Here is a 24,463-nt window from a genome sequence, read left to right on the forward strand (position 1 = left end):
CCTGCGTGTCTTGGTGCCCCACATTAAGGAGAATCATGGAAAACTTGTAAAAAGCTCTTGCCCTTGGCGATGGGAGTGGATCCATGTCTCCCGCTATGGGGGAGGGGGTGGGGTGGGGGGGGCAGTCAGGTCTCACCAACCCACATGGTCACTCACAGCACCGGGCATTGCACATTTGCTGGAGCTTGTATGTTTGGAGTGATCCTCGTGCCTCCCTTCGGACACCTGCAGGCAGTGGTGAACCATCTCCTACTATACGGCTAGGTATATACATCAAACATATATTTATGCAAATAACAGTGTATATCAAATATTTGAGTTGGTTGGAGTGCAGAAGCCAGTGGGGGAAGGAGGAAGGGGAGGGTTGTGCCTGACTAAAAAAAATTAATCACTTTTTTCAGACTGCATTTGCTGTACAAAAGCAACTGGGTAACTGTCATGCAGCCAGGCTATTCCACAGCTAATGAAACCTTAGCAAACAGGGGCTCGGGTCTATGTTTACATGATTTCTGTAAGCAAGTTTACTTTGAATCTACAATGTCTTTTTTTAACATAAATGGATCAACAAACATACATTTTGTATTTTGTATAAAACAAGAAAATAAAACTATTTTGACTGCAGGCATTTGGTGGCAGTTTTTGTTACGTGTGTGACACTGCTAAGGGTGGCTCAGCTCAGGACAGGCAGCAATCACCCCGCCCCCTGTCCCAGCAGCCCTGAGCTGGCTCCCTCCCTCTCGGTGGTCTTGCCAAAAAAAGAGAGGAGAAGTGGGGTTGACTTTTCACTCCCCCCCTGCCTTGGGTTAAATATCGCATTGCCCCAAGATGAGGTGGCCAGGCAGGGCCTGAGCTGCCTGTGCGTACGCATGTGCACAGCCAGCCGGAGGGGTGCTCACACCGTCCTCAACAGCCCTGGCCACCACCACCTCCTCCTCCTCCTCCTCGGCTGAACATGGCTGACATCTGCTAGTGCAAATTAGATGTGTATGTGCGCATATGAATAAATATGTACATACGCACACTTTGCATGGATGCATTATATAAAAAAGTATACACATTTATCTGTATATCCTGTAATATACACACGTTAGATCTACAGTAGTACAACACATGCAATACACTATATATACACACAATATATACAAAGTATATATTCTATATACATTATACAACTATATATAGACCTTATACAACTGTATCAAACATCACACATTATATTGTGTTTATAGAGCAAGTATATAGGGTATGTGCATATACCTATATGTACATATGGATCCAGCCATATATACATACATGTGTGCAATATCTGTGTCTAACTGTATATGTATTTATGATGTCTGTGGAGGCAGGGAAGTATTTTACTTTGTTCTTCAATAGACGTTCTGACAGAAAGCCTCCCTTCCCGTCTGGCGTTCGAGCAGCGCCACTGTTTGCCACCAAATGCTCCCCAGTGCCACAACAGCCATTTTGAGTCAAGTCTTTTCCTTTCACTTCAGCTTGCCCATCTTGCCGATACAACACAAATACTTTGAATACATATTTTTAGTCTGATAAGATTTATTTGTAGGTATAACAGATGCAGTAACATTAATTACAAATTATGTTGCAAACGTATATATGTATATGCTTATTTTTATATACATACATATATACACACAAATATAAATATGCACATTGTACCTCATTAGTCCTGCCTCGATGCTGTGTGTTTACCCGCACAGCTAAAGGGAAGAGAGCAGTGCCCTTTCTTTGTAAGCTCAGGGAAGTTGAAGCCATAAGCCCACATGATGGAAATCCTGTATTATGCCAGTAAATTAACTGCATTTGCATATACTAATGATGCCCCACAGTGCTGGGGAGCCAGGTGAGCACCATGAGGCCACCTCTTTGCTGGCTGAATCCCCAGGCTGCAGCTCAGCAGTTGACAAGCAGGTGCTGAGCACCCCCTCCCTGGGCCCATTTTGGGGTGAGGGGGTAAGGGTTCACCAAGCAAACAGGGTATAAGGGGCCCTGGCTCCTGAGGGAGCCCCTGAGCCACCACACACTCTCCGCAAGTGTCTGGTGGTGCAGTTCCTCTGGTATTGCTGCCACAGCTCCTGCACACACAGGCCGCTTGTTAATTAATCGCTTGCCATTAATTAATGAAGAAACAGCTCTGAGGCTAGTCCGATGTAGAGGAGGGGGCTGCCACAGCCTCACTGCCTCCAGCACCCAGCTGGGGCCCCATGTGCCTCAGGGTGCTCAGACCACAGGGGACTTGGGGATGTTGTCCCAGGGGCCCTGCCTACACCTGCGGGGCTGGGCACAAGAGGCCACAGGCTGGAGAAGCCTGGTGGCCTTCAGTGCCGCGAGGAAAGGCACGACTGCACGCCCTGCTGCCTGCGAGCTGGGAGGAAAGGAGAAGAAACACCAGGGATGTGAGGATGAGCCAGGACAGGCAGACAAAACCCCTCCTTCTCCGTCTGTGGATACGGCAAGTTCCCTGGGGCTGCATCCTGCCTCGCTCTCGTTTAGCGACCAGCGCACCAGGCCGAATCCGGGTGAGGAAGGGGAAGGGCAGCATCTGATCAAAGCAAGCAACAAGGGGATGGGCCGGGGCACTCACCAGCAGCCGGGCCAAGGCAGAGGTAAGCAGCGCCCTTCTTCCAGATGCTCAGAGATACGGTGAGACCAGCGGGAGAGGCAGTGGCGGTGCCTGGAGCAGCCCCTCCTTTGCTTCCTGACACAAAGGCAGCCACTCAGTCAGAATTAAACATCAAATTTATTGCATAATACTGTACTATGTACACACACATCGAAAATAAACATTTGATATAATTGTATATTTGTCTTCAATACTGCATTAGAAAGAGGCTGAAGGGCTCTCAGTGTAGCCCACAGCTTGTCTTAAAAAAAACCCAGAAGCCTAAAACCTTTTGTTACGAGGTGCAAAGTTCAATACTGTATATTGAACATGGTGCATAAATACTATGTCCTAATAACAAGTCAATGTCAAAACCACCCTAGGCTTAAAATGAGATTTACATCAAGACCTGAAAAATGGGGGGGGTGTGGGGGAGGGAAATCATTCAAACTTCATTTAATGGAGGGGGAAGACCGGGGGAAAGAGGATAAAGGCTCTCCAATCTTACAGGATAGATTTAGGTAATGATTTTGTCTACTCAATTCCTAACGTACACTTCCAGTCTAATTCATATGGATTGTCCTTTAGGGCCCCCCCAGCAAAACAGCTGTCAAGCGAAAGGGCTCCTCTCAAACAGCAAGATAACTCTAACTGCAAAAATAAAACCAATCTCCAAACAGAGCATTATCACTCAAGTGTGGATCTCACGCTTGTTTCTTTCCTCTGACCTGATGAGACTGGAGAGCTTGTACCCACCTCACGCACGTGCATGGGCACCTTCACACACGCGTGACTCCTCTCGAGAAAGGCGGCAGTGGTAAAAGCAGCCACCTCACCTTGTATTGGAGTAACAGGTCTGTTCGGATGGAAAAAACAGGGCTCAGCAAAGCCCACCCGGCTAACTTGTAGGCTTGCCAAGACAGAAACACAAGAGATGCAATTTGAGAAACCTGTTATTACAGGTAGGGTTTGTCCTTCCACAAGCCTGAACACAAACCCCACTCCAGAGGAGTCTGAGGCTTCTTTAAGACGACATTGCTTGGAAACAAAATTTGAGACAAGTGAGGAAAAACAAGCCAACCCCCCCAAACCATCATATTCTCCATGAGACATCCTGGTGCAAAAAGACAGCGCGTCACTAGTACGCCGCCCTGGGGGTCACAAACGACGTCCCAGCCCAGTACCATCCACCAAGGACCAAAGGGCAGAGGGGATATTTCCATTCAAAGCAAGCAAGAACCAGCTTGCATTTAAAAAGGGAGGAAAAAAGGGTGGGGGGAAATCACAGCTTTTCAAAAAGGAGATCACTATTTCATCCTCAGTTTCCACCACAGCCTAAATGCAAGGAACATCAAAATATTTAAACTGGACTAAAAGGAGAGGTAAGTGTGTGTGTGTAGGGGCAATAAAAGCAAACCACAAGGTATTGCTGGGAGGGCAGTGGTGTCAAGTTGGAGGGAAACAACAGAAATGCCCACTGAACCGATTTTGTTCAGTAGATGAGAAAATTGAAAGCAATAGCCTCTCCCTGCTGAAGCCCCACAAAATGCTGGCAGCATCAGGCTGAGACTGCATCATCTCAATCTATTATTATTATTATTATTAATTATATTTTCCCCCAAAATGTTCTGATCCATTCCCTTACAAAAATAAAGCCAAGCCCACTGTTTTCTTCCTCCGTACCCAAGTGTCTGTGCCTCTCCCACACTGGTCAAGCTAAGCTAAAGCCCTCGTAGTGATCGATGGCTTGCACCAGCCGGGCACTGAGGATCTCCTTGCTGCTGTACTTGGGCAGGTCCAGGAGATTGTAGCAGGTATGTGCCACGGGCAGGTACTGCTCCCCGCTGGCGGTGGACTGGATGACGATGCGCAGGCTGGACATGCCGTAGATGGGAATGCGGTCGCTGCCCGTCAGAAACACTAGGAGAAGCAGAGGGAAGGTTGGACACTTAGAGCAGGTGACCTCATGCCGAGGGCTTGCACCTGAAGGCAAACTCCATCCCCACCCACACAGTGGGACACTGCCTGGAGGGGCCCAAATGCTGACTAAACTCCATGCAGGACATGGCTGGCCTCACAAGGGACACACAGGAGAGCAGAGGCAAGCAGCAAGGCCATTGCTGGGTGCACAGATGAGTAAATAAAGCAGCCCACAGCTCCCCATTCCCTTAAAAGCTCCCTCTTATGGGGGAGTTACCCACAAAAGCCTCTGCTGTGAACCGGGACCCCCGCGACACACTCTACAGAGCTGCTGACTTCAGCATGCGAGTTTTGGCCACGCCATTTTTCCAACTCAAACATGCAGGACAACTAGCTGACCACTTGTTTCTTTGGGGGTTAAAAAAAACCCCTCACATAAAAACACTGGCCTTTATCTTTCCAGCAGTCACAGAATCACAGAGCAGTTGAGGTTGAAGGGACTTCTGGAAGTCCAACCCCCCCTGCCCAGGACTGTGTCCAGCTTTTGAGTATCTCCAAGGATGGAGACTGCACCACCTCTCTGGGCAACTGTGCCAGGGCTCCATCACCCTCACAGGGAAAGTGTTTCCTGATGTTCAGAAGGAACCTGCTGTGTTTCAGTTTGTGCCCATTGCCTCTGGTCCTTTCACTGGGCACGACCAAAAAAGGGCTGGCTACATCCTCTTTGCACCTTCCCTTCAAGTATTTATATACACTGATGAAGTCCCTGTGAGCCTTCTCTTCTCCAGGCTGAAGAGTCCCAGCTCGCACATAGGAGAGGTGCTCCAGTCCCCCAGTCATCTTAGCAGCCCTTCGCTGGTCTCTCTCCAGTATGCCCATGTCTCCTGTACACTGGGGAGTCCAGAACTGGTCACAGCACTCCAGGTAGAAGGGAAAGATCACCCGCCACAACCTGCTGGCAACACCCCTCATAATGGAGCCCAGGATACCATTCGCCTTCTTTGCAGCAGGGGCACATTATTGGATCATGGTCAACTTGGTGTCCACCAGGACTCCCAAGGGAGCAAAAGTTGCTGGCTGTAGCAGACTCAAGGGAGCAAAAGTTGCTGGCTGTAACAGACTCAGAACCAGCTGCCCTTAAAACCATGTATTTCTCCTCATCTCCCCTTTTGTCCCCAGATAAAGTGACCCCCACACAGCAGCTCAGATCTGTGGGTGGCTGGGACACTTGAAGCAACACACACACAGACATGCACTTCCCTAGGCCACTTCTGCAGGGGACTTCTCAGCACACCACCCACCATACTAGCACCAGGAGACCACCATCAGGAGGGGATCTATCTGCTACCTAGTCACACCAATACGTCGTGCCATTTTCCTGTCACATTATACTCTAGCTTCTCCACTCAGCTGTCACCCTACAACTGCCCCATTACCCTTAAAGAGTGCTGCGATGCCTGAAAGCTCAGCTTGCAGAAGAAGGAACCAGATTAAGTATGGGCACTGGGGACTAGCTACGATTTCACCTTCTGGCAATGCGAACAGATGGATACCGCACTCTCCTGTGAGAGACTGCATTGGATCTTGCACTGCAGATACCACCCAGTGATTTTGAGGGTAAAAACGAACACAAAAGAGAAAACCCAAGGGGGAGAAAAGAGATTATCTGACTAGCAGATAACGCATGGGATAGCCATTCATGCTGAATCATCTTCTAGCACTTAATGCAACGTGCCATAACCCTGGAGCTCTGCACACTCCCACCTGAGTCTTCAATTTCAGGAGACACTCTGCACCACTGCAAGATACTTACAGAGAAATTTCTTCTTCTTTTCCAAGGGAAATGCATGAAAGGTTTCCCAAAACATTCTCACAGTTGGGTGTGTCGCAGTGTAGTCTCCCTTATAAACAGCGCTCTATTAAAAACCAAAAAGGCACATCATTTCATCTGGCACTAGAAAGCAAAGACTAAGCAGAAACCAGACCTGATCTCTTCTGGTATCTGACATCATATCGATGTCTGAGTTATGAAATGGAGCACAGGATGGGTCATGGGCAACAGCATGGCTTGAAGACCCAGCAAAGGATTCTCCTGGCAACATGCATTAGGCTTCTAGCTATTCAGCTAATTACATGTGTCATGAGGAATCCTGGAGTACCTGTTCACAGGCTGGACTCCTGAATAGGATCAGGTGTTCTGCACTGCAAAGCCACTTTTACTGCTGAGGCTGAGACAGAGCAAGTAACTTGCTGATCTATGCATTTTGAAAGGATACAACTCCTACTTTGTGTCCAGACTCCTCTTTCAACTCTTGGCTGTGTACTTTTTGCCCTTGTGCAGTGGAGTGAGTTTTACTGTAGGTGAAGACCCTGACTTTGTCTCTTCCCTTCAGTCTTAGGTTTCATCCCTAAAAACAGCAGATGGAAGTCCTTCTCCCCTGTACTTTCTCATCCTGAATTTCCTCCCTGAGCTTTATCAGTAGCAGCACAGCCCAGTAAGAAACTTTTCATGTGAATGATGGCAATGTGTACAAGGAGCTTAAAAAAAGACATCCATGGCTCATCACATCTTGTGTCCCTGGCTACCGCCCACCTCATACAACTGTGCAATCCTGGTACTTGTGAAAAGTAAGAAAAATACGACGAGGGAAGCTTTACCTCCTCCAGTTCCTCCCAGTTGTAGTTACTGTTTCCAACTATCATGGCCCTGAGCTCTGTGGGCTGGAAGAGCTCCAGGACCTTCCCACCACACACTTTCAGGAAGCCAGTGGAAAAGGCCGTGTACCACTCATGGATGGAGAGGTTGAAGATGTAATTTACGTAGGCTTCAACAAATTCTTCCCTAGTGCATTGAGAGAGAGCAGGCAAAGGAAAGCACTTTTAATCATACACCTGAGCAGCAGCACTACTAAGTCTTCCTGTTTCTGCCTATAACGCGTCTTGCCAACATGAGTCTCCAACAGGTTCAACCCACTGCCCTCCTCTCACTAAGCTGAGTCACTGCAACATAGACAGAGTATTAGGCAGCAAGTACCACCACGTGTCTGCTTATTCCCCCGCAGTGGCAGCGTGGGAGGTCCCCCAGCCCAGGCTCTATACTACTGATAAACCCACCCAGTGGCCTTGCATCCAGTTGCCCACAGGGCCAGGAGGGAGCCAGGGTGACACCAAGCGCTGGGGAGGTGTCAGGAACAGAGCCCTCTTCCCCGTGGAACCCGTGCCTGCACAGAGGTTGTGTTAAGCAAGTATCAGGATTCAGTCACCAGAGGAACATGTCCAGCCCCTGGCCCACCTCCTGCAACCCCACGTTTAGGAAGTCCAGGAAATAACCTACAGCTCTTCTCAGTCCGCAGGTATCCAGGGTTACTCAGCACAGGGCTCTGCCCACCTGCAGTGACCTCGGGCTGCCAGGTTGCTGTGAGCAAGTGCTCCGCTGGGGAGAGGGAACCAAATCAAACAGTGCCCAGAAGGCTACCACTTCCAAAACTAAGAGCCTCATGGAGCCCTAGTTAGGTACCCTGTGAATTTTCAGAGGCAGCTGCTGCTGACTCAGTCCCCAACAAGTCTTGCCCGCGGCTCAGCACTTCCAAAGCCAAAGCTGTAGCCTAGAGGCAGACTGAGGAAATCCTGCTCTGAAAAGTCTTAATCTGAAACCGCATGGCCAATCCCCTCCCTCCTGGCCCCAAAGAGAAAGCAACCGAAAGAAATCAAGAAACACCCCTCGCTACAGAGCAAGAAAGTAGTCTTAGGAAGCTTCCTCTTCAGCCTTCACACTCTGGTTAAATAAATACATGACTTGTGCGGTTGGAGTACATGGCAAAGAGAACGACTCCTCTCAGAATGACAACCCTGTTTTGCTTCAAGGGTTCCCAAGAACAGCATTAAAGTAAAAACACCATTCTGTAGTCATTGGCGAGAAGCTTGTGGCAGGCCCTGGCCAAACCCTGTCTCTGGATTTTGTTAGGAGGTTAAGCATCTTTATTCTACTCTTTCCTATTCTCAAAGCACCATGATCTGAGTGCAACACTAGAATTTTATTTGTGCAGCGACTTAAAATATTTCCCCTGACTTTTTTTTTTAACCTGACGAAAGTGCACCAGCCAACGTGGCAAACTGGAACATGAAACTACTCTGTGGGTGGAGGTGTCGGTTTAAGACATAAGAAATCATATAGTGAAGGGGGAGTTATTTTCCAGCGTATTTGTTTTATTGTCATTTTCCTGATAGTCACCTGAGCATTAGGGAAATCCAAGCTGATTAAGCACTTAACTGTTGCTTAATACCTCTAGCTGTTACGGTCATGAACCCTTTATCAAGAACATTTTATGTTTGACACCCAATATGACCTCCAAAGGAGAAAGGGAAAACGCAGGCATTTCCTACTTGGCATTTTTCAGTCACAAAGCAATCCTGTGCATTCTTCAGTTCCCAGTGAACTTTCCTCAAGCAGGAAGGGCAGTGCCCAAAGACACGCACACAGCAAACTATTCAGGCCAGGAGGGCAGCAAATTGGTCCCTGGCCTCTAGATGTAGGAGTGGAGGAAGTCATTAAGCACTGTAAGGTGGATGAATTGACAGCCATGTCTAGACTTGGATTTAGAGGTTAGCTTGAGTTCAAAACTCTGGTCAAGACGAAGCAATTGCATTTTGGAATGTGTTAAGCTGGTGGAACTACATGCTAGCCTTTCTCCTTAAGGATTTTCTTCTCTTGTTGCCTATCCTGACCTAGTAAACAGTGCAGGAGCTAACTTGAGTGCTCTTCCCAAACATTTGCTCAGCTAAAATCTTTGTTCTTCCCCTTAGGCCAGTATGGCACACAGTAGAAAAATGGTCGTTTTTCTTTTGAGTGCACATGCCCAGCCTAAAAACCTAAAGCATACGATCACTGGCATTTTCATCTTTACTTCACTGTCGCAAGTGTAGATTAAACTCTCCTCTATTTACCTGAAGCCCATCTTCTCTTTGCAGGGAGACAGATTTACAATGCTCCATCTCCACGTGGGTTTTGCATGGAGCCAGCTATTTATTTAGCTGTAAAATTGCACCCTTTTGGGCAGCAGTAAAGTAGGTAAGAAGGTAATACAGACAAAGCTTTTGTTTAAGTAATGGCTTCAGACACAATCAGAACCCTTTTAAATAATCAGATTAACAGGAAATGACTTCATCTCCAGGCTTGCCAGCAAGGTCTTCAGCAATCCTAGCACAAGCCCCTAACCATGCTGCTGACTAGTCACTGGATCACACTGTTTTGCCAGCAGAGAAAGAATTTGAATGCTGTTTCAAGTAATAAAGGCATTTGTAGAAATCCAATTACAGGATTATGAGAAGAAAATAGTTTAGCAGCTGGAAAAAAAAAGGGGGGGGGAAATGGTAGCTGTGCCAGTAATAACTCTCAGGTGTTCAGTCAAACGGAAAGGAATCTAGAGCCGTAAAGCCCTACTGCACATAATCAGGGATGGTGGTCCTCTATCAGGCATACTCACGGGAAAGTGTTTCCGGCTCCAGAATTAATAGTATGAACAAGTTTGCCAGGGCCAGTTTTGTTGGTCACGTACAGTTCCTCTCTAAACCATGAGGGAGATTAACCTTCAAGGGCCAAAATCGTGTTGCAATCTATTTACCATGAGAAAACTGCCAAGGGTCTATGTGAAGGCCTTTTATAGGGAAAATGTCCATCCAAAAGGGTGGGGGACATTTTCCAAACATTGGAAAGACGATGAAAACTTGCTTTTTATTCAAGTGTGTCGTGGTTTAGACAAAGTGCCACTGGCACCCAGTAACTTTGAACAACTGGTCTTAGAATTTATTTGCAGTGACTTTTAATTCTATCCCACATTTCACCTCAGCCAAATTTCCTGTGGCATTGCACCTGACTTCACCACAAGTATGAGTCCATCCCCATATACGCCCCACTTACCTATTGCCCTTCTGCACCAGAATTTTATCTCCATCTTCAATCAGGTTCTTCTGCTCTGTCACACCATAGCTTTCCCTGCAGATCTATATAAAACCAGAAAATTAGTTTTACCAGAAGTACTTTTCAGGCCATATGCCTACAGAAAGATACAGAGTTCTCTTTCACAGTTGATGACTGGCATGTGAAAGGTGGGCCAGAGAAGGGTATACGCAGAACATTTTTTCTCTGCTCCAAACGCCCTGCGTGCTTCACCACCTTCCATCATTTACAGTTGCTGTAGGACTGCTCTTAAGTCTAAAAGCAAACTCAGAAAGGAAAAAAGTTATTCTTTTAGGTTAATTTCCTGTGGAAAAAACCCAAGGAAAAAACCTGTTTTTAACTAAGCCCACATGTTCTGGCAATAAAAAGGACTCCCTTTTTTATAATAGAAGCTCAGTAGGTTAATTCATCCGCTGTCACTGCAAGATGGCATGACCACAGACAGCTTCCTGCTTTTGTCTGACCTAGACCTAGGATGGCACCAGTACAAACACGCTGTACGTACAAAATATTGGTCATGTGCAGAAAATCCAAAAGAGTCAATTTAAGTTGCCATACACAAAAGAGGCTCAGATTTTGACATGCAAGATGAGTTATTAATTTCAAGGTTTGGGATATCAGTTATTTATTAATTTCAAAGTTTTAGCAGAGGTATCTGTATGTCTTTATATATTATGCAGCATATAGTGCAAGAAATAGAGTAAGAATGTCCTTCTGTGTGAAAAGAGAATTTGGAGAAAAATCTCTCGTGTTACTTCACAGGTTTGGGTTTGGTTTTTTTGGGGGGGGGGGGGGGGGGGGTGTGTGTGTGTGTGTGTTTTTTTGGGGGGGGGGTGTGTTGGTTTTGGTTGTGTGGTTTTTTGGGGTTTTGGGGGGTTTTTTGTTTTGTTTTGTTTTTTTTTACACAGTATGCATTATCATCATTATGGCTTCATCGTCTCATCCTGAATTGCAGCTCTGACCTGCATGAGACAGACCCAGGTCTGACTCACTCCAGAGGTAAGTTTGATCTAAGAGACTTCATGTGCTCTCATTTATGAAACAAGGAAATGGACAACACTCTCCTAGCTCAGCAAGGATTTTCTTCACACTTTTTCTTCACAGCTGCAGAGTTTCCTGGTACCTTGTTTTTACCCCAGGCAGGCCCTGGACAGTCAAGAAGCCAGATCAAGCTCAAGATGAACCCATCACTCACAACCTGTTAGAGCATCAGGACTTTAAAGCAAAGACATTGAAACATAGAAGCCCTTACCCTGCCCGAGTCAGAGAAAAACATAGCTTGGAGAAGAAAGATGCCATATCTCTGAGGTTCTAAATGTTTGCACATGATGAGGAACGTACCTGATATTCCAATGTACATCAAGATAGAACTTTTAATTTCAGGGAATCTCCACCATGTAATAAAAACTATTTCATCTAGGTTATTAGCTAGAAAAAAAATTACTGGCTCTAGTAGCACAGGAAAGCTGACTACCTCAGCATGTCTCCTAGCAATAGCCTCCAGCATTTTGTTCCTAAGGAAGTCTGACCAAGTACACTCACTGTAAATTTTTAAGGTAAAGAGTATTACTATTATGACAGCAAGGAAAATTCTAAATTGTGTTAGCATTTTGAGAATTGACCTAGTGATGTCAAAGCCTAACTTCCATTTTCAAGGAGGATTCAGGAATCTACTTCTCACTGTCTAGTGTGAGAAGTTGGCCACTGGCATGTAAAGTCACATGCCACAGTGACAAGGCTATTTTGAAAACCATTCTGCTTAATCTACTTACTAGCTCAGTTTTCATGACCACATACAAAAGAACAAGGGAGTTGACAGCAAAGAATTTTAACATTTTAACATTAACATGGGGTGTGTGCTACAGGCATAGTTTGGAATAAACCATAGTACACGTGAATAAGTAGATGGGCTTCAACTGTACCGTAGCAATCACAGAGCTGATATGTTAAATGTGTCTTACTGTAAAATTCAAGCAGAACATCTCTTCTACATCTTCCCCAGGGTAATCTAAAAGTTGCTGAAGACTCCTACATAACACGTAGGGAAAAATGAGGAAAAAAAAAATCAGAGATTCAAAAAGCCATACATCTAAAGAGGAAAAGAAATTCAGCAAAAGTAAACAGCATGATACAACTGGGTAATAGGATTGCAAGAGAGAATGAGTCACCTGAAGGGGTAAGAAAGAAATACACCTCAAAGAGATGCTTTTCTAGAAGCAGAATAAATGCCAGTCCAGACAAGTTATCACTATAGTCCATGCCCACCTAGTACATGGATCCCCTTTAATGAGTCCTGGCCTTAGAATAGAATTATGTTTCTAGTTCTTGAGTGCTAGATATTTATGCCATCACCACACAAAGGTCTGAGGGAGAGGAGGAAGAAAGGGTGGTGGATTATATCTGCATCCCCATCATGTAGAAAGTATTCTTCTCCTATCCCTCAAAATCCTGCTGCTGTCTTCCTGGCATTTCACCTCACATATTATATAGCACATACAGCTGTTGCTTTGTGCTGATAAATCAGACAGCAACTCAGAAGAAAAAAAAAAAGACAACAGCAGTCAGACAGTGGGATCTTAACCTCTCAGTGTCAGAGGGAACCAATATCCCCATGCAATTAGGCAGAAAAGATTCAATACGCCATTTAGAAAAAGTCATTCCTTCACTCCATTCAAGTCCCTTCTTTCTGGCATGGGAGCAGGTCAGAGTTACACTGGTTCAGGGATGGGACAGTTCACATCCTACGCACAGTTCCCATTGTGGGCTACATCATGAGACATGCAGTGGATCTGCTTGCTAACCCAAGCCTGGCTTGGGGGGGAAGGCTGAGGCTAGGATCTGGGATCATGCATGCAATCACACAGTGGAGGGACAGGCCCCCACCTCTGTTTTCAAAGGAGTGTGGTAGGTATCTTTTGGCTGTGTTGATATCCAGTTTCTGGGGGTCGGAAAGGTGAGTACAGAGGTTAGAGCCTAAGCAGATGGATCTGATAGCCTGTGGGAGAGAAGTCTTACATGAAATTCACCACTGGCTTATGTACTTTGCTAGGATTGCAGCCCCCCCAAAATTAATCAGCCACTCAAAAAGTATCAGGAAGTGTTTTATTGAACAGCTTTTACCCAGTTTGGCATTTCTTGTTCTCAGATGGATGGTCTCCCCTCCCAGAAAGGCTGCAAATTTTGTTTTTCATACCTTCCTTCCGTAGGGGATAGCTCCTTCAAATCCTCTAGGCAGGGCTTCACATTCAAGAGTTTTTTGTACAGAGCTAAGGGAAAGTGAAGGTCTACCACTGTGAAGTTGTATATTGCAAGACCACATATGATGCCAATCAAGTGAAACCAGTTGTGTTCTACAAAACACTGCAAAACCAAACAGAGAAAGTCCTGATAAGACACACTGTCAGGGACGCAATGCACAGTACCCTTTCCCTCATGCACTAAGAAGCCAGCCCCTGCTTTTCCAACTGGGACAAAATCAGAGAGCTCCCATGAGGTCCCAGTTTGGTTGTGAATTCCTTGCTGGAGCATGGCAGAAATGAAGATTCAGAAGCCAAGCTCTATTACTTTCGTAAGCCATGATTAGCTGTGGAAACAGCAACACCTGCTTCCCACCTTATCTGCCTTTTATTTCCTTTTTACATACCTCTGCATTTAGACATTAACAAAGCTTCGATATTTGCTGTCTATGTACTGCAGGAAAATGCGTTAACAATTCTCTCCCAATCACCCATCCTATTTTCTATTAAAAGCTTATGCGTAACCACAGTGCCACCCAAGCAGCTATACCAACACAGGTGTTGGTATACCGGCCTTCATTCCTTTGCATATTTACTCTCACACTGGTATGTCAGACTGGCTGCCTGTATTTGTTAAGTGTTGTAAATATGTGACTCATTTTCAGTGCTTACACTGTCATTATTCTTAGTGCCAAAAGACATTGGTTTTATAGCATTAACACGAGGAATAATTGCTCTGTAATACTGTTTACAAGATACAAAAGGTGCCATGTAATTTCCTTCCTTGTAAAATGTAATTAATAAGTTAAAAGAACCCCCACCAGGGCACCTACACCTTAAGGGAAGACTGGTATAATTTTCCATCTTGCTAGCTAGGCAGGTGAAGAAAAAAGGACATAAACCACCACCTCCAGCATAATGCTATCTGACAGGTACAGAACTTGCACTCCACACCCTTCCAAAACCAACCAGCTTTCACTACAAACCATGTTTCTTGCCGTTTAAGAGGTTCCTCACAAAGCATTAAGAGCTTCCTCACATAAAGCATTAACAAGTTTAGACCCTGAAGGTGATAGTGATGCATGACTAAGTGGATTGGTTGCAATTACATGAACAGCAAGGGAAGCACAGAATTCTAATGCCATTATGACCTAAACCTCTGGTTCTGTAAATAGCACATGATTATCACTTTCATGATAATAAGAGTTATATTAACTGTCATCTGATGCTTAATACAAGCTTTATTATGGGATAAGAAGGAGTTGGCTCTTTCAATTCCTTAACAGGCACAATCATCACCGTTCTGCTGAAGTTAATGGACCTATACTAAGTTCCACTGACTGAAAATAGAGCTCACATCGTATCGTGGGTAGAGAATGAAAGGAAGATCATTTCTTTCCCATAGTTTGCCACTTTCTTGTCATTTAAATGCTGCATATTATTTCAACCTGTGTGTATAAAGGGCAAGGGCTTACCGTATCTGAAAACCACAGCAGGTTTGACTCTGGGTAGTAAGTGAACATGCCATAGATGGGGTTGAGGAGTTCTTTTAACAACAGGAGGAAAAACTCCTTTGTCACTCCTCCAGCATCAACAGCTTCCTCACCATCAAAGATGACCTACAGAAAAAGCAGGTCCATAACAGGAATGCAAAGCTGACACTAAGCGAATCGGACATCTTTCTAATTGGAAGCCATGCAAAGCAGTTGATCTAACATGCCCAAACCCACTGCAACCCCTGAGCCTGTTTCAGTGCTCTGCTTGCAGGGAGGGAGAGCAAACAGCGGGTGGCAAATGAGATATTTTGAAAATGTTTAACTCCTTATACAAATCATAAATAACCACCTGTCCTCCCAACAACAAAAGCAGCAACATGACAGCAGCTGCTGAATTTTGTAGCAACCTCTCAGAGATAAAACACTGAGTGGTCTGTTCCTGCAGAAGAGCAAAACAGAGACTGCATAATATCATAGAAATATTTCCTCCCCCACCCCTTATACAGTAGACACACCAGAAAGAGTAAACCCCCTGCTTGCCTTGTAAACTGTCCACTGCCAAAACACTCTGAGTCAGAGAAGAGAAAGACTCAACCCCCACATCGACTAGATCAAGTGTCCCTGTGCGCTATACCTATGGAAAAGCCACTGTACACTGGTGAAGTGATAACGTAAAGGGCTGAAAGGCTGCAGAAATGTTGGCTGGATGAGAGGGTGCTAAAGGGGTGGGGAAAACTTACTTTAAGAGGCTTTTTCAAATCAATGTCTGAATGGATGCTCAACTCCCTTAAAGCATCACCGACTAAGTTACTCCTGCGAACATGAAGTACCAGGAAAGGGCTTCTGGCCAGCAGAGGCTCCAGGGTGAGAAGCATGAAGACATTCTGCAAATTTGCACCATTTATTGCAACCTGTAAGAAACGGATGAAAAACAGCCACTGCTCAGCTCCTTTCTTCCTATGGAAGGAAAACAGTTAATGATATGCCTGGTGTTTCTTTCTTCCTTACTGTTTTAGTTTGGTTTCTCCTGGTACAAGGATTATGTGCTCACTCTGTACAAGTGTGTGTGCATGTGTGCCTACCTGCCCCTCTCCCGCCCATTTCCCACACCAACACCTCTTGAGTCCACTGATTGACTCACCAAATTTGAACAACAGAGATCAAATTCCTGAACACTGACACTGGGGAGGTGGGTGGGAAAGCCACTTTATTCATGCTCTTATTGAGTCAAGAAACTCAGTGTGAACACAACCCTGGTAAGAGTCAGAGTCCATGAGGGAAAGCAGTGTTACTAACATACCAGGCAGGGAGCCAGTTGACAACTGCACCTTGCAAGGCACCACGAAACCCATCACATACAATTCAAAGCTCTCATCTACATGGATTTTCTGGCATTGAGTAAGGCACAAAGTCCAGTTAAAGCTTTGACCACACATAGTATATTCATTCTTATGCGTCATCCATAGTAAGTGGCAAATTCACATTTGTAAAGTCAGTTTAAAAGTCAGTTGACCCTGAGACAGAAGTCCACAGGAAACCAGGCTTCCTCTGTTCCAGCACTCACAGAAGTACTGGGTTCTTTGGCCTCCAAGTGGTTGTCTTCACAAAGATCTCTCTCTCAGGGCAAGAAAACCTTTACCGGGCTGCTGTCCTGCCAAGATAAGGTAGATGCCCTCCTCACAGCAGTGCACTGCTCAAACTGGGCAGCTGGAAATACACAGAAGAGCGTGGCAAAATGAAAGCAGGAGGAGCTGACTCCAGCTTCTGAGTGTAGGCCAAGCCTCCTCTGCCTTGCTGTGGGCTATGTGTTCAAGCAGCCACAGAAAAGCTAAGAGACAGATATTAAATGGAACAGGAACCATGGCCATGAGTAACTAGTGACAGGTTCCTGAAGGAACCTGAAAACCAAGGACCTTGGCAAACTCAGAGGTTTCAGAGGACAGGACTAGTCCTAGACCCCAGTTGCACTGGATGAAGGACCAGTGCCCAACGCTTTGCCCCTGCCAGGAGCCACCTGCATGAGCAATGCCTCACGCTGGGAGATTTACACTGGCACAGAGGCCAGCTGTCCTCTTGGCTGCCACCTACAGGGTAAGGGTGCTGGAGCTGAACACCTGCTGTGAACATGCTCCTAGAGAGCCTTGGGTCTGCACCCCTCACTGCAAATGAGTGGGTGAGCTGCTGACAACAGCTGCTGCTTGCAACCACTAACAGTATCAGGAGTTGGTCTTCAACCCTCACTTTTGACAACCACTCCTCCTGCACCAGGCAGAAACTTGAAAAAAGTGCCCACACTTACCTGAAAGCTTGTCTACTTTTCCAGCCTTTCACTCCTCTAATAGACACCTCACTTTATGATAGCCCAAGGATAAGAAGTAAATACATAACCACTTCTTCCTTATACAGTTTAAGTTTCCACCACATGCACATCTGGCAGTTCTGATGTTAACAAACATTTTGAAGTGAAAGACATGAAGCACTGCCTCTGCAATATCCAAGACAAAGAGGTTCTCCAGCTGCTCTGCTCCCCGTTTCATGGAAATAAAGTGCTGTACATGCTAACTCCCAGTGAACTCCTTTCCTTACAGGCACCAGTGCAAAAGGCAGGGAAAAAAAAAAGATGGGGCAGGAAAATGGGGAGAAAGAAGGATTACCTGCATTTGTAGTTCTGCATCTGTCTGTAACATCTTGGTCTTAGCCTGAGCATCGAAGATGAAAGGATAAGAACAGAGTGTCACAGCATCCTGCAAGAAAGGCAGACAGATTGGTGCCTATTTACAGCTTCCATAGCACTTCTTTAAATAAGAATCACGAAAAACAATTTTCTTACCTGCATGATAGATGGTCTTACTTTCTGTGGAAAAAAAAAGAAATATGAAAGTCTTTTACTCTTGATTTTGTGTCTTGTATTTTTTTGGACAGACTAGTTCAAAGGTGACCCAAAGAAAATTTTTCTCCTCTGGGGCCAACAACCCAGTTTTTTCCTCTTAAAGGAAAGCACAGGAACTTCCTTCAAGAAAACACACAAGTCTAATTCAAAACTTGCACATCAAACATTACTAAGAGGACTAACTGGCACAGAAGGCTGTGCTAGGCTGCCATAAATGAAACTTACTCTTATGAAGAAAACTACGCCCCCCAAGGCAGAGACCATACAAAACAACAGGAGAGACCATAAGACCACAACATGACAATATAAGACCACTGCTACAACACAAGTTACTCCTCATTAGCCATAAAAATAGTTAAAAGTTTATTGATAACTATCATTGTTACATAAATTTGAGTCAATTATTGCTCTGCTCACTAAAAGTAAGCACAGAGCAGCACTATTTAAATGATGGAAAGTGGGGCACAGCACACACAACATTTAGAAAGTCCATAAAAACCACACACACAAATTCTTGCTAGAGTCAGGTTTTACTCTTGCAGCATCCCATGGCAGATGTTTTTTGGTGTTCTCACACTTGGGATTCCTTTCCTTGCTATAATTAAATAATCTCACTGGGTTCCTACACAGCATATTCCAGCCCTCAGTTTAGTTATCTCCTTTCTTACAGGTGGGAAAGTGAGGCATAAAAGAGGTGAAGGGTCTTACCCAAGATCACCCAGCAGGTTACTGGAAGAGCCAGGAATAGAACCCACATCTCTTGAGTCTTGGTTCAGTCCCCTAGCCAGAACGCCACTCTGCCTCCTCTTACAGAGCAAGATTTTAAGATCACTTGCTACATTATTCACAATACCTGCCTAAACAGCAGAAGTAAAGGGTAAAAATTATAATTTTAGAATACAGGATTTGGCTCCTGAGGTCTCAATTACATTAAAAGGATCCAGTGACTGAATTAATCCCCTTGTGCAAGGATTGAATGAGATTCACATGAATAATCACAGAGATTGTTGCAAGCGTTAGGTAAATATTGTTAGCTCCAGCTCTTCTGACAGCCTTATTTTAAGTCAACTTTGTCAAGCCACTGAGTACCCAAATCTGAGAGACTATACTGAATACATTACACTCATTAAGGATATTAAAAATACATATCTCTACAACCAGAGAGACAAACACAGACAGCTATTTCATGACTCTACATAAAACTTCTTACCATTCCAGCCTGATGCAAGAACCACATGAGATAATCCTCCTGAATGTCCACCAAGCTGGAAATCTCAGGGATATAAAACTTATCATATTCTACGTGTTTAACCTTCTGATTTACCTAGTGAAGAAAACAGATATTTTTTTTTAAAACATGGATATATCCAGCATTTTTCTTAGAACACATAGGTTTGCTTTCATAAAATCAATTATAGCAGCTTGCAACAATAGGCCCCAGAAAGTCTTGCAGAAACACATGGTCCCTTCTATTTTAGCACAAACCAAGAATAATTGAGATAAACTTCTTTCTGACTTATTTTAGTTCCCCCTCCTCCTCACCCAGACTAACCAGAACCAACACAGTGGGAGGAGAAAGCACCATGAGACAGGTATTTGTGATGCCACAGTGCACGCAGTTCAGTGGCTCAGCAGCAGCATTCTTTAGGGTAAGTTTTTCCTGGTTTTTTGAGACAGGATGTCCTGGTTTCAGCAGGGATATTCCTGGTGTTTTGAGACAGGACTAAATAATCTTCAAGTACCTTGAATTCAGGAAAACCACTAACATCTTCCCCATGTGGAGTCTTGGTGGACAATGACACAGCTCACAAGCCAGGGCTGTGACCACTCTGCCCCTGCCAACTGGCAAAGGGCAGACAAGACTGAATCATCTTGAGCCAACACACGCCCAGGCTTTCCTCTTACCTTGTGGAGTTTCTCCAGAAGTCTGAGAGCAGCTGTAATGTAGCTACTGAACAGGACTGGGATCAACAGTGTCTTTCTTCCACTGAGGAGGTAAACCACTGCACCTTTATAGAGGTCCACTAGCCTGAGGAAATATCTTGGGCACACCTGAGACCACCAGTTATCTGGAAAGCAGAGGAACATCAATATAAATCCTAAATTAAACGCCAGAGTAACCCCTAAATTACAGCTGAAAATAGGGGAACACACCTAAAGATTGTTTCAAAAAACTCCCCTATTTCTCTCCTAACTGCAGCAATACGAAAGCGAGGAAAGAGTCAGCTACATACCAGAAATTGAAAAGCTCTTCCCTTTCCACTCTCATACAACCACCCCAGTCATTACCAAGCCCCAATCCCTGATCAGTGTGAGAGCCTGAATTCAAGGTTTTTCAACCTTCAGTTCAAGATACTGTTTCAAGCGTCTTGTATTCAAGATACTGCAACCTTGCAGGCAAACCGTTGTCTCTCATGAGTGATAAGAAAGGAGTTGCCTGGGCAATTCTCCGTAGTACCACATACTTTTCTAGCAGGTGTCAGTGTGTCACCTGGCACATCTGCACTAAAGGTCTGAACTCTTTAGAAAAGGCTGATTTCTTTCTTGCCAAGGACAGGTAACCCTTACCTCTCCTCTGAAGGGACCCTGACTATTAGCTTCTTTGCTAGAACCAATCCACTTGCAAAGTAGAAGCTGGAGCCTGGGAAACCATCATGTCAACTGTTAGAAACAAACACCAATTCATCCTCTCACGTGTCAGCACAACAATAGATTCTGGCAGGCAAAAGTATGAGAATCCTTTACATTTCTGTATGCTAACAACCATAGTGGACTACGCTGAGTAGAGGAGGAAACTTGGTTCCAAAGCCTCTTTGAATAAAAAAAAGTCACTAAACCTCAAAATAAATTTCACTGCAGCAATGCTCCTGGAGGTCTGAATGCATTATATAGCATTTTACATGATAATATGAGATTTAGTATACAATAACCTTAAGAACCAGAGTAAGATAACAAGAAAAGTAATAGCTTAGCAAACATGAGTAACAATCATTATGCAGCATATGTTCTGCTTAGCTTAAAATGAGCTCATAGGAAATAATATTAGCAGAAATGAGAGGATTCAGAAGTGGGAGAAGAGCTGGGGTGTTCAGCTTAGTCACGGACCAGCCAATAGGTTTTTCTGCACCTTATATAGGACAAGGTAACTTTATATTATATTTAGTATATCCTTTTATTTACCTTATACAGAAAGGATATGCTAATGTGGACAAACTTAAGATAATAAGATCATTTAATCTTCAAGATATACAAAATGTATGCTCACAGAGAGGCATGAAAATTTATCTGGAACTGAGTCTCTGAATGTAGGTAAACTAGATAAGGTAAATTAGATTAACCTCCCTAGTAAGTGTTCTTTGAAATGATGTTTTAGTTCTAAATTAGAAGATTCAGGTTACGAATTGTTTTTTCTTATTTATTATCCGTACCACCATAAGTTTTATAAGTTTTTATTATTGTAACCAACTTTCCATATCTTACCAGTATGGCACATTCTTCATTTCCTCATAGTTCATGTTTAAAACTCAGTTTTATGTTCAGAATTCTTTTACATGGGAACATAGGTTTTGGAGGGAGGATTCCTTGAATGCTTTTGGTTCCCAGCTGCTTTTTAGTGGTGACTGCTTCATAACAACACTATACCACAAAAAATACCCAATTATCATTGCAGCTGTTGTAACAGAAAAATTAAACCAACACAGAAACATGACTGAAAAACCTAAAGGCAACACTTTGTGTCCCAGCTGGATGCTAAGAGCAACATGCATCTTAAATGCCAACCTCTTACCAAGAACTTTGCTGGGGTTGGTATCCAGGCGCAGAATAGCCATTGCTAGAGGAAGTGTTAATGTGATATAATACTTGGAGTCTTGGAAGGGTGGGAATTCAGGGAGAATCAGATAGATCCTCATTGCCTCGACATCTGGTGGTGAGCTGGACAGCTGAGGAATCAAAAAACTTTCAAAGCTCTTCAGTATCTAGAGGAAAACAAGACAAAAGAAGGCAACTTATCCTGGGCGATAGAGCACCTACAATGTAGATTATGTGTAAGAATTGATGAAACGGAGCACACTCAGCACAGCTGGACTTCACAGCTTTTGCTGACGATCTCTTAAGAACACTCCACAGGACAGGACTAAACTCTGATTTTTCCAAAATGCATAAACATTTGGATAGGTTTTTCCAGGGCTGGCTAGAGGTTAATTAACTCCTCTTGTTAAGGTCACATCCCTTCTTTAAAAGTCAAACCCAAAGTAAAAAACACAACCATAAAAATTATAGCTAAAAGTGGCATGGGGAACAACCACAATTTTCTCACAGCTCTGGACTCATGAAAGAAATCCTCTGAGTTAGAATAAGTTATACAACCATAAAGTACTCAACTTCTGACAGGCAATAAATGAGCACATAGTCATTATTTACAGGTATAACATACACAGAATTAATTTCAGCAGCCATTTCAAGTATTAAGTGCCATGAGATAAAGCTTTTTAAAAAACAAGTCTTAGAGACATTCTGAGAAGGTGAAAATCAGCCCAGGTCAGTGGAGAAGTATCCATTGATACCATGAAGGATCAGCCTGCAGATTTGCGATACAACCTTTCCCCAAAAAAGCTGCTGTTACTTGCATGTTAGAGGGACAAAGCCTTTATTTCCCCTGCAAATACCAAAAACCCCAGAAGTACAATACCTGGTCTAGAAGAATGGAGTGCTGAGAGTTCATCAGCTTCTCAAACAGCACTCTGGTGGAGTTCAGATCAATCCCTGGGATCTTCGGACTGGTTTTAAAATGTTCATCGATTCTTTAAAAAAATCCCAGACAGACAGGCTTAAGTTTAAGGAAGAGACACCATTACTCATGTATTGGCGTGTCCTGAGAGCAAGAAATGGAGAAACGACCTCTAGGGAATTAATCAGACTAAAAACAAAGCAGAAGCTGGAATCTTCTTGCTAAAGACAAGAGGGACAACTCTCCCTTCTGATCTCCTCTGGGCCTTGGTTAGGGTTGGAATTCTTGCAGAGAAACACTTTATTGAAGTCTTTGATTTCCCCAGAGCTCCTTCACTGACCTAAGAGCCTGCCTAGACAGGCTGGACTGCGTAAAAAACCTATAAAATATGTGTCTACCATGTATCAGGATCCTCTGTGTTGTCTTCATATACACTACTTTTCTAGCAAAATATGTTTAATCACACCCAATAAGAAAGGGAAGGGTGATGCATAAGACAACACTGACTGCTATGCAAGGGAACATCAGATGAGGAGTTTCAAAAACAGGGGAAGATATTCAGAGTAGCTTTTTGGCAATTCCACTCAAGTCTTCGAAAACTAAGCAGCAACCACAATCAAAACACAGCACAGCTGAGAACAGTCTTCACACGGTCTTTAGTTGCAACAAACATGCTGTCCTTTCTGCTGTGCTTGAAAGGCTTTAATTTACTTAGGCTACTTGTGTAAGAGGGATAATGAAGGCAAGCCTGTGGAGGACAATAGCCTAACAGCCAGATCTAGCAACACTGAATGTCCGGGCCAGCAGGTAAGTTACCTAGCTCAGCACCTAGAGCATGATCAGCATCTGTAGCAGAGGCTCTCAGCACTGTTGTCGGCAGTAAAGCTGCACATAAAACCTAGCAGTTGCTAGTAAAAAAGGTCATTGCTACAACTCCATTGACCTCAAGGATTTCCCAAGTCTGTCACTACTCATCTGATACTGTGCCGTATTAGACACTTTGAAGGAAAAGGTAGCTATTAAAGATGGGAGGCATTTATCAGTTTGCTGGTGTGGCTATAACGATACGAGAAGCTAAACATAGCCTGCTGTAGTAGAATGGCTATTTCCATAACAGCACAGGCACCAGGCTGGAAATAGCTCCTCAGAGTCACGCTGCGGTACAGAGTGCTTCAGGTTGTGATGTGCAAAAGTAGCATTGGAGCATGCCCAGTCACACAGCCATAGAAAAGCTGCTTTTCCGTCTAACCCTGTGTACCACAATGCTGACTGCAAACAGGCCTATATGGCATTAGGATACTGGAGGGGTATACTAGGGTATTTCTATCAAATGCACCGTGACATAAGGCTTCACATATAAAGGTACATGGTTAAATACAGCCTCACTTCAGTGTATGGTGGCTTCAAATTTTATCCATCATTTAGTCAAAGATTTTCTATAAAAGTTAAGCCCTGCACTAGCCAAGACATCGTTAAAGGAAGGAGAACTGCATTGGCATAATGAAGTCAAACTCTACTCGTTTCCACATTCAAAGGAGATGTGGGACTATTTACAGTGACTCAACTTGGATATCTCAACAAGTGTTTTAAACCAACATGACAACTCTCCTGAT

General features: G+C 44.3%; 1 protein-coding gene across 1 annotated transcript in view; it reads right to left on the bottom strand.

The window, feature by feature from the left end:
* Nucleotides 1-3,380: 3,380 nt before the first annotated feature.
* The window catches only part of LOC103921753 (probable E3 ubiquitin-protein ligase HERC3), a 48,961-nt gene continuing 27,878 nt past the window's right edge, over nucleotides 3,381-24,463 (bottom strand). Inside the window, exons 12-25 of the mRNA XM_009329765.1 lie at nucleotides 22,812-22,923; nucleotides 21,909-22,098; nucleotides 20,027-20,190; nucleotides 19,332-19,445; nucleotides 18,062-18,085; nucleotides 17,886-17,975; nucleotides 15,972-16,142; nucleotides 15,211-15,354; nucleotides 13,693-13,859; nucleotides 12,461-12,527; nucleotides 10,461-10,543; nucleotides 7,202-7,385; nucleotides 6,357-6,459; nucleotides 3,381-4,543 (exon numbers count right to left, since the gene is read on the bottom strand). Coding sequence (XP_009328040.1) covers nucleotides 4,335-4,543; nucleotides 6,357-6,459; nucleotides 7,202-7,385; nucleotides 10,461-10,543; nucleotides 12,461-12,527; nucleotides 13,693-13,859; nucleotides 15,211-15,354; nucleotides 15,972-16,142; nucleotides 17,886-17,975; nucleotides 18,062-18,085; nucleotides 19,332-19,445; nucleotides 20,027-20,190; nucleotides 21,909-22,098; nucleotides 22,812-22,923 — 1,822 coding nt within the window. The 3' untranslated portion in view covers nucleotides 3,381-4,334. The remainder of the gene's footprint in view (nucleotides 4,544-6,356; nucleotides 6,460-7,201; nucleotides 7,386-10,460; nucleotides 10,544-12,460; nucleotides 12,528-13,692; nucleotides 13,860-15,210; nucleotides 15,355-15,971; nucleotides 16,143-17,885; nucleotides 17,976-18,061; nucleotides 18,086-19,331; nucleotides 19,446-20,026; nucleotides 20,191-21,908; nucleotides 22,099-22,811; nucleotides 22,924-24,463) is intronic.

The sequence above is a fragment of the Pygoscelis adeliae genome, unplaced genomic scaffold (assembly GCF_000699105.1).
Source record: "Pygoscelis adeliae isolate BGI_AS28 unplaced genomic scaffold, ASM69910v1 Scaffold67, whole genome shotgun sequence".
Taxonomy (NCBI): domain Eukaryota; kingdom Metazoa; phylum Chordata; class Aves; order Sphenisciformes; family Spheniscidae; genus Pygoscelis; species Pygoscelis adeliae.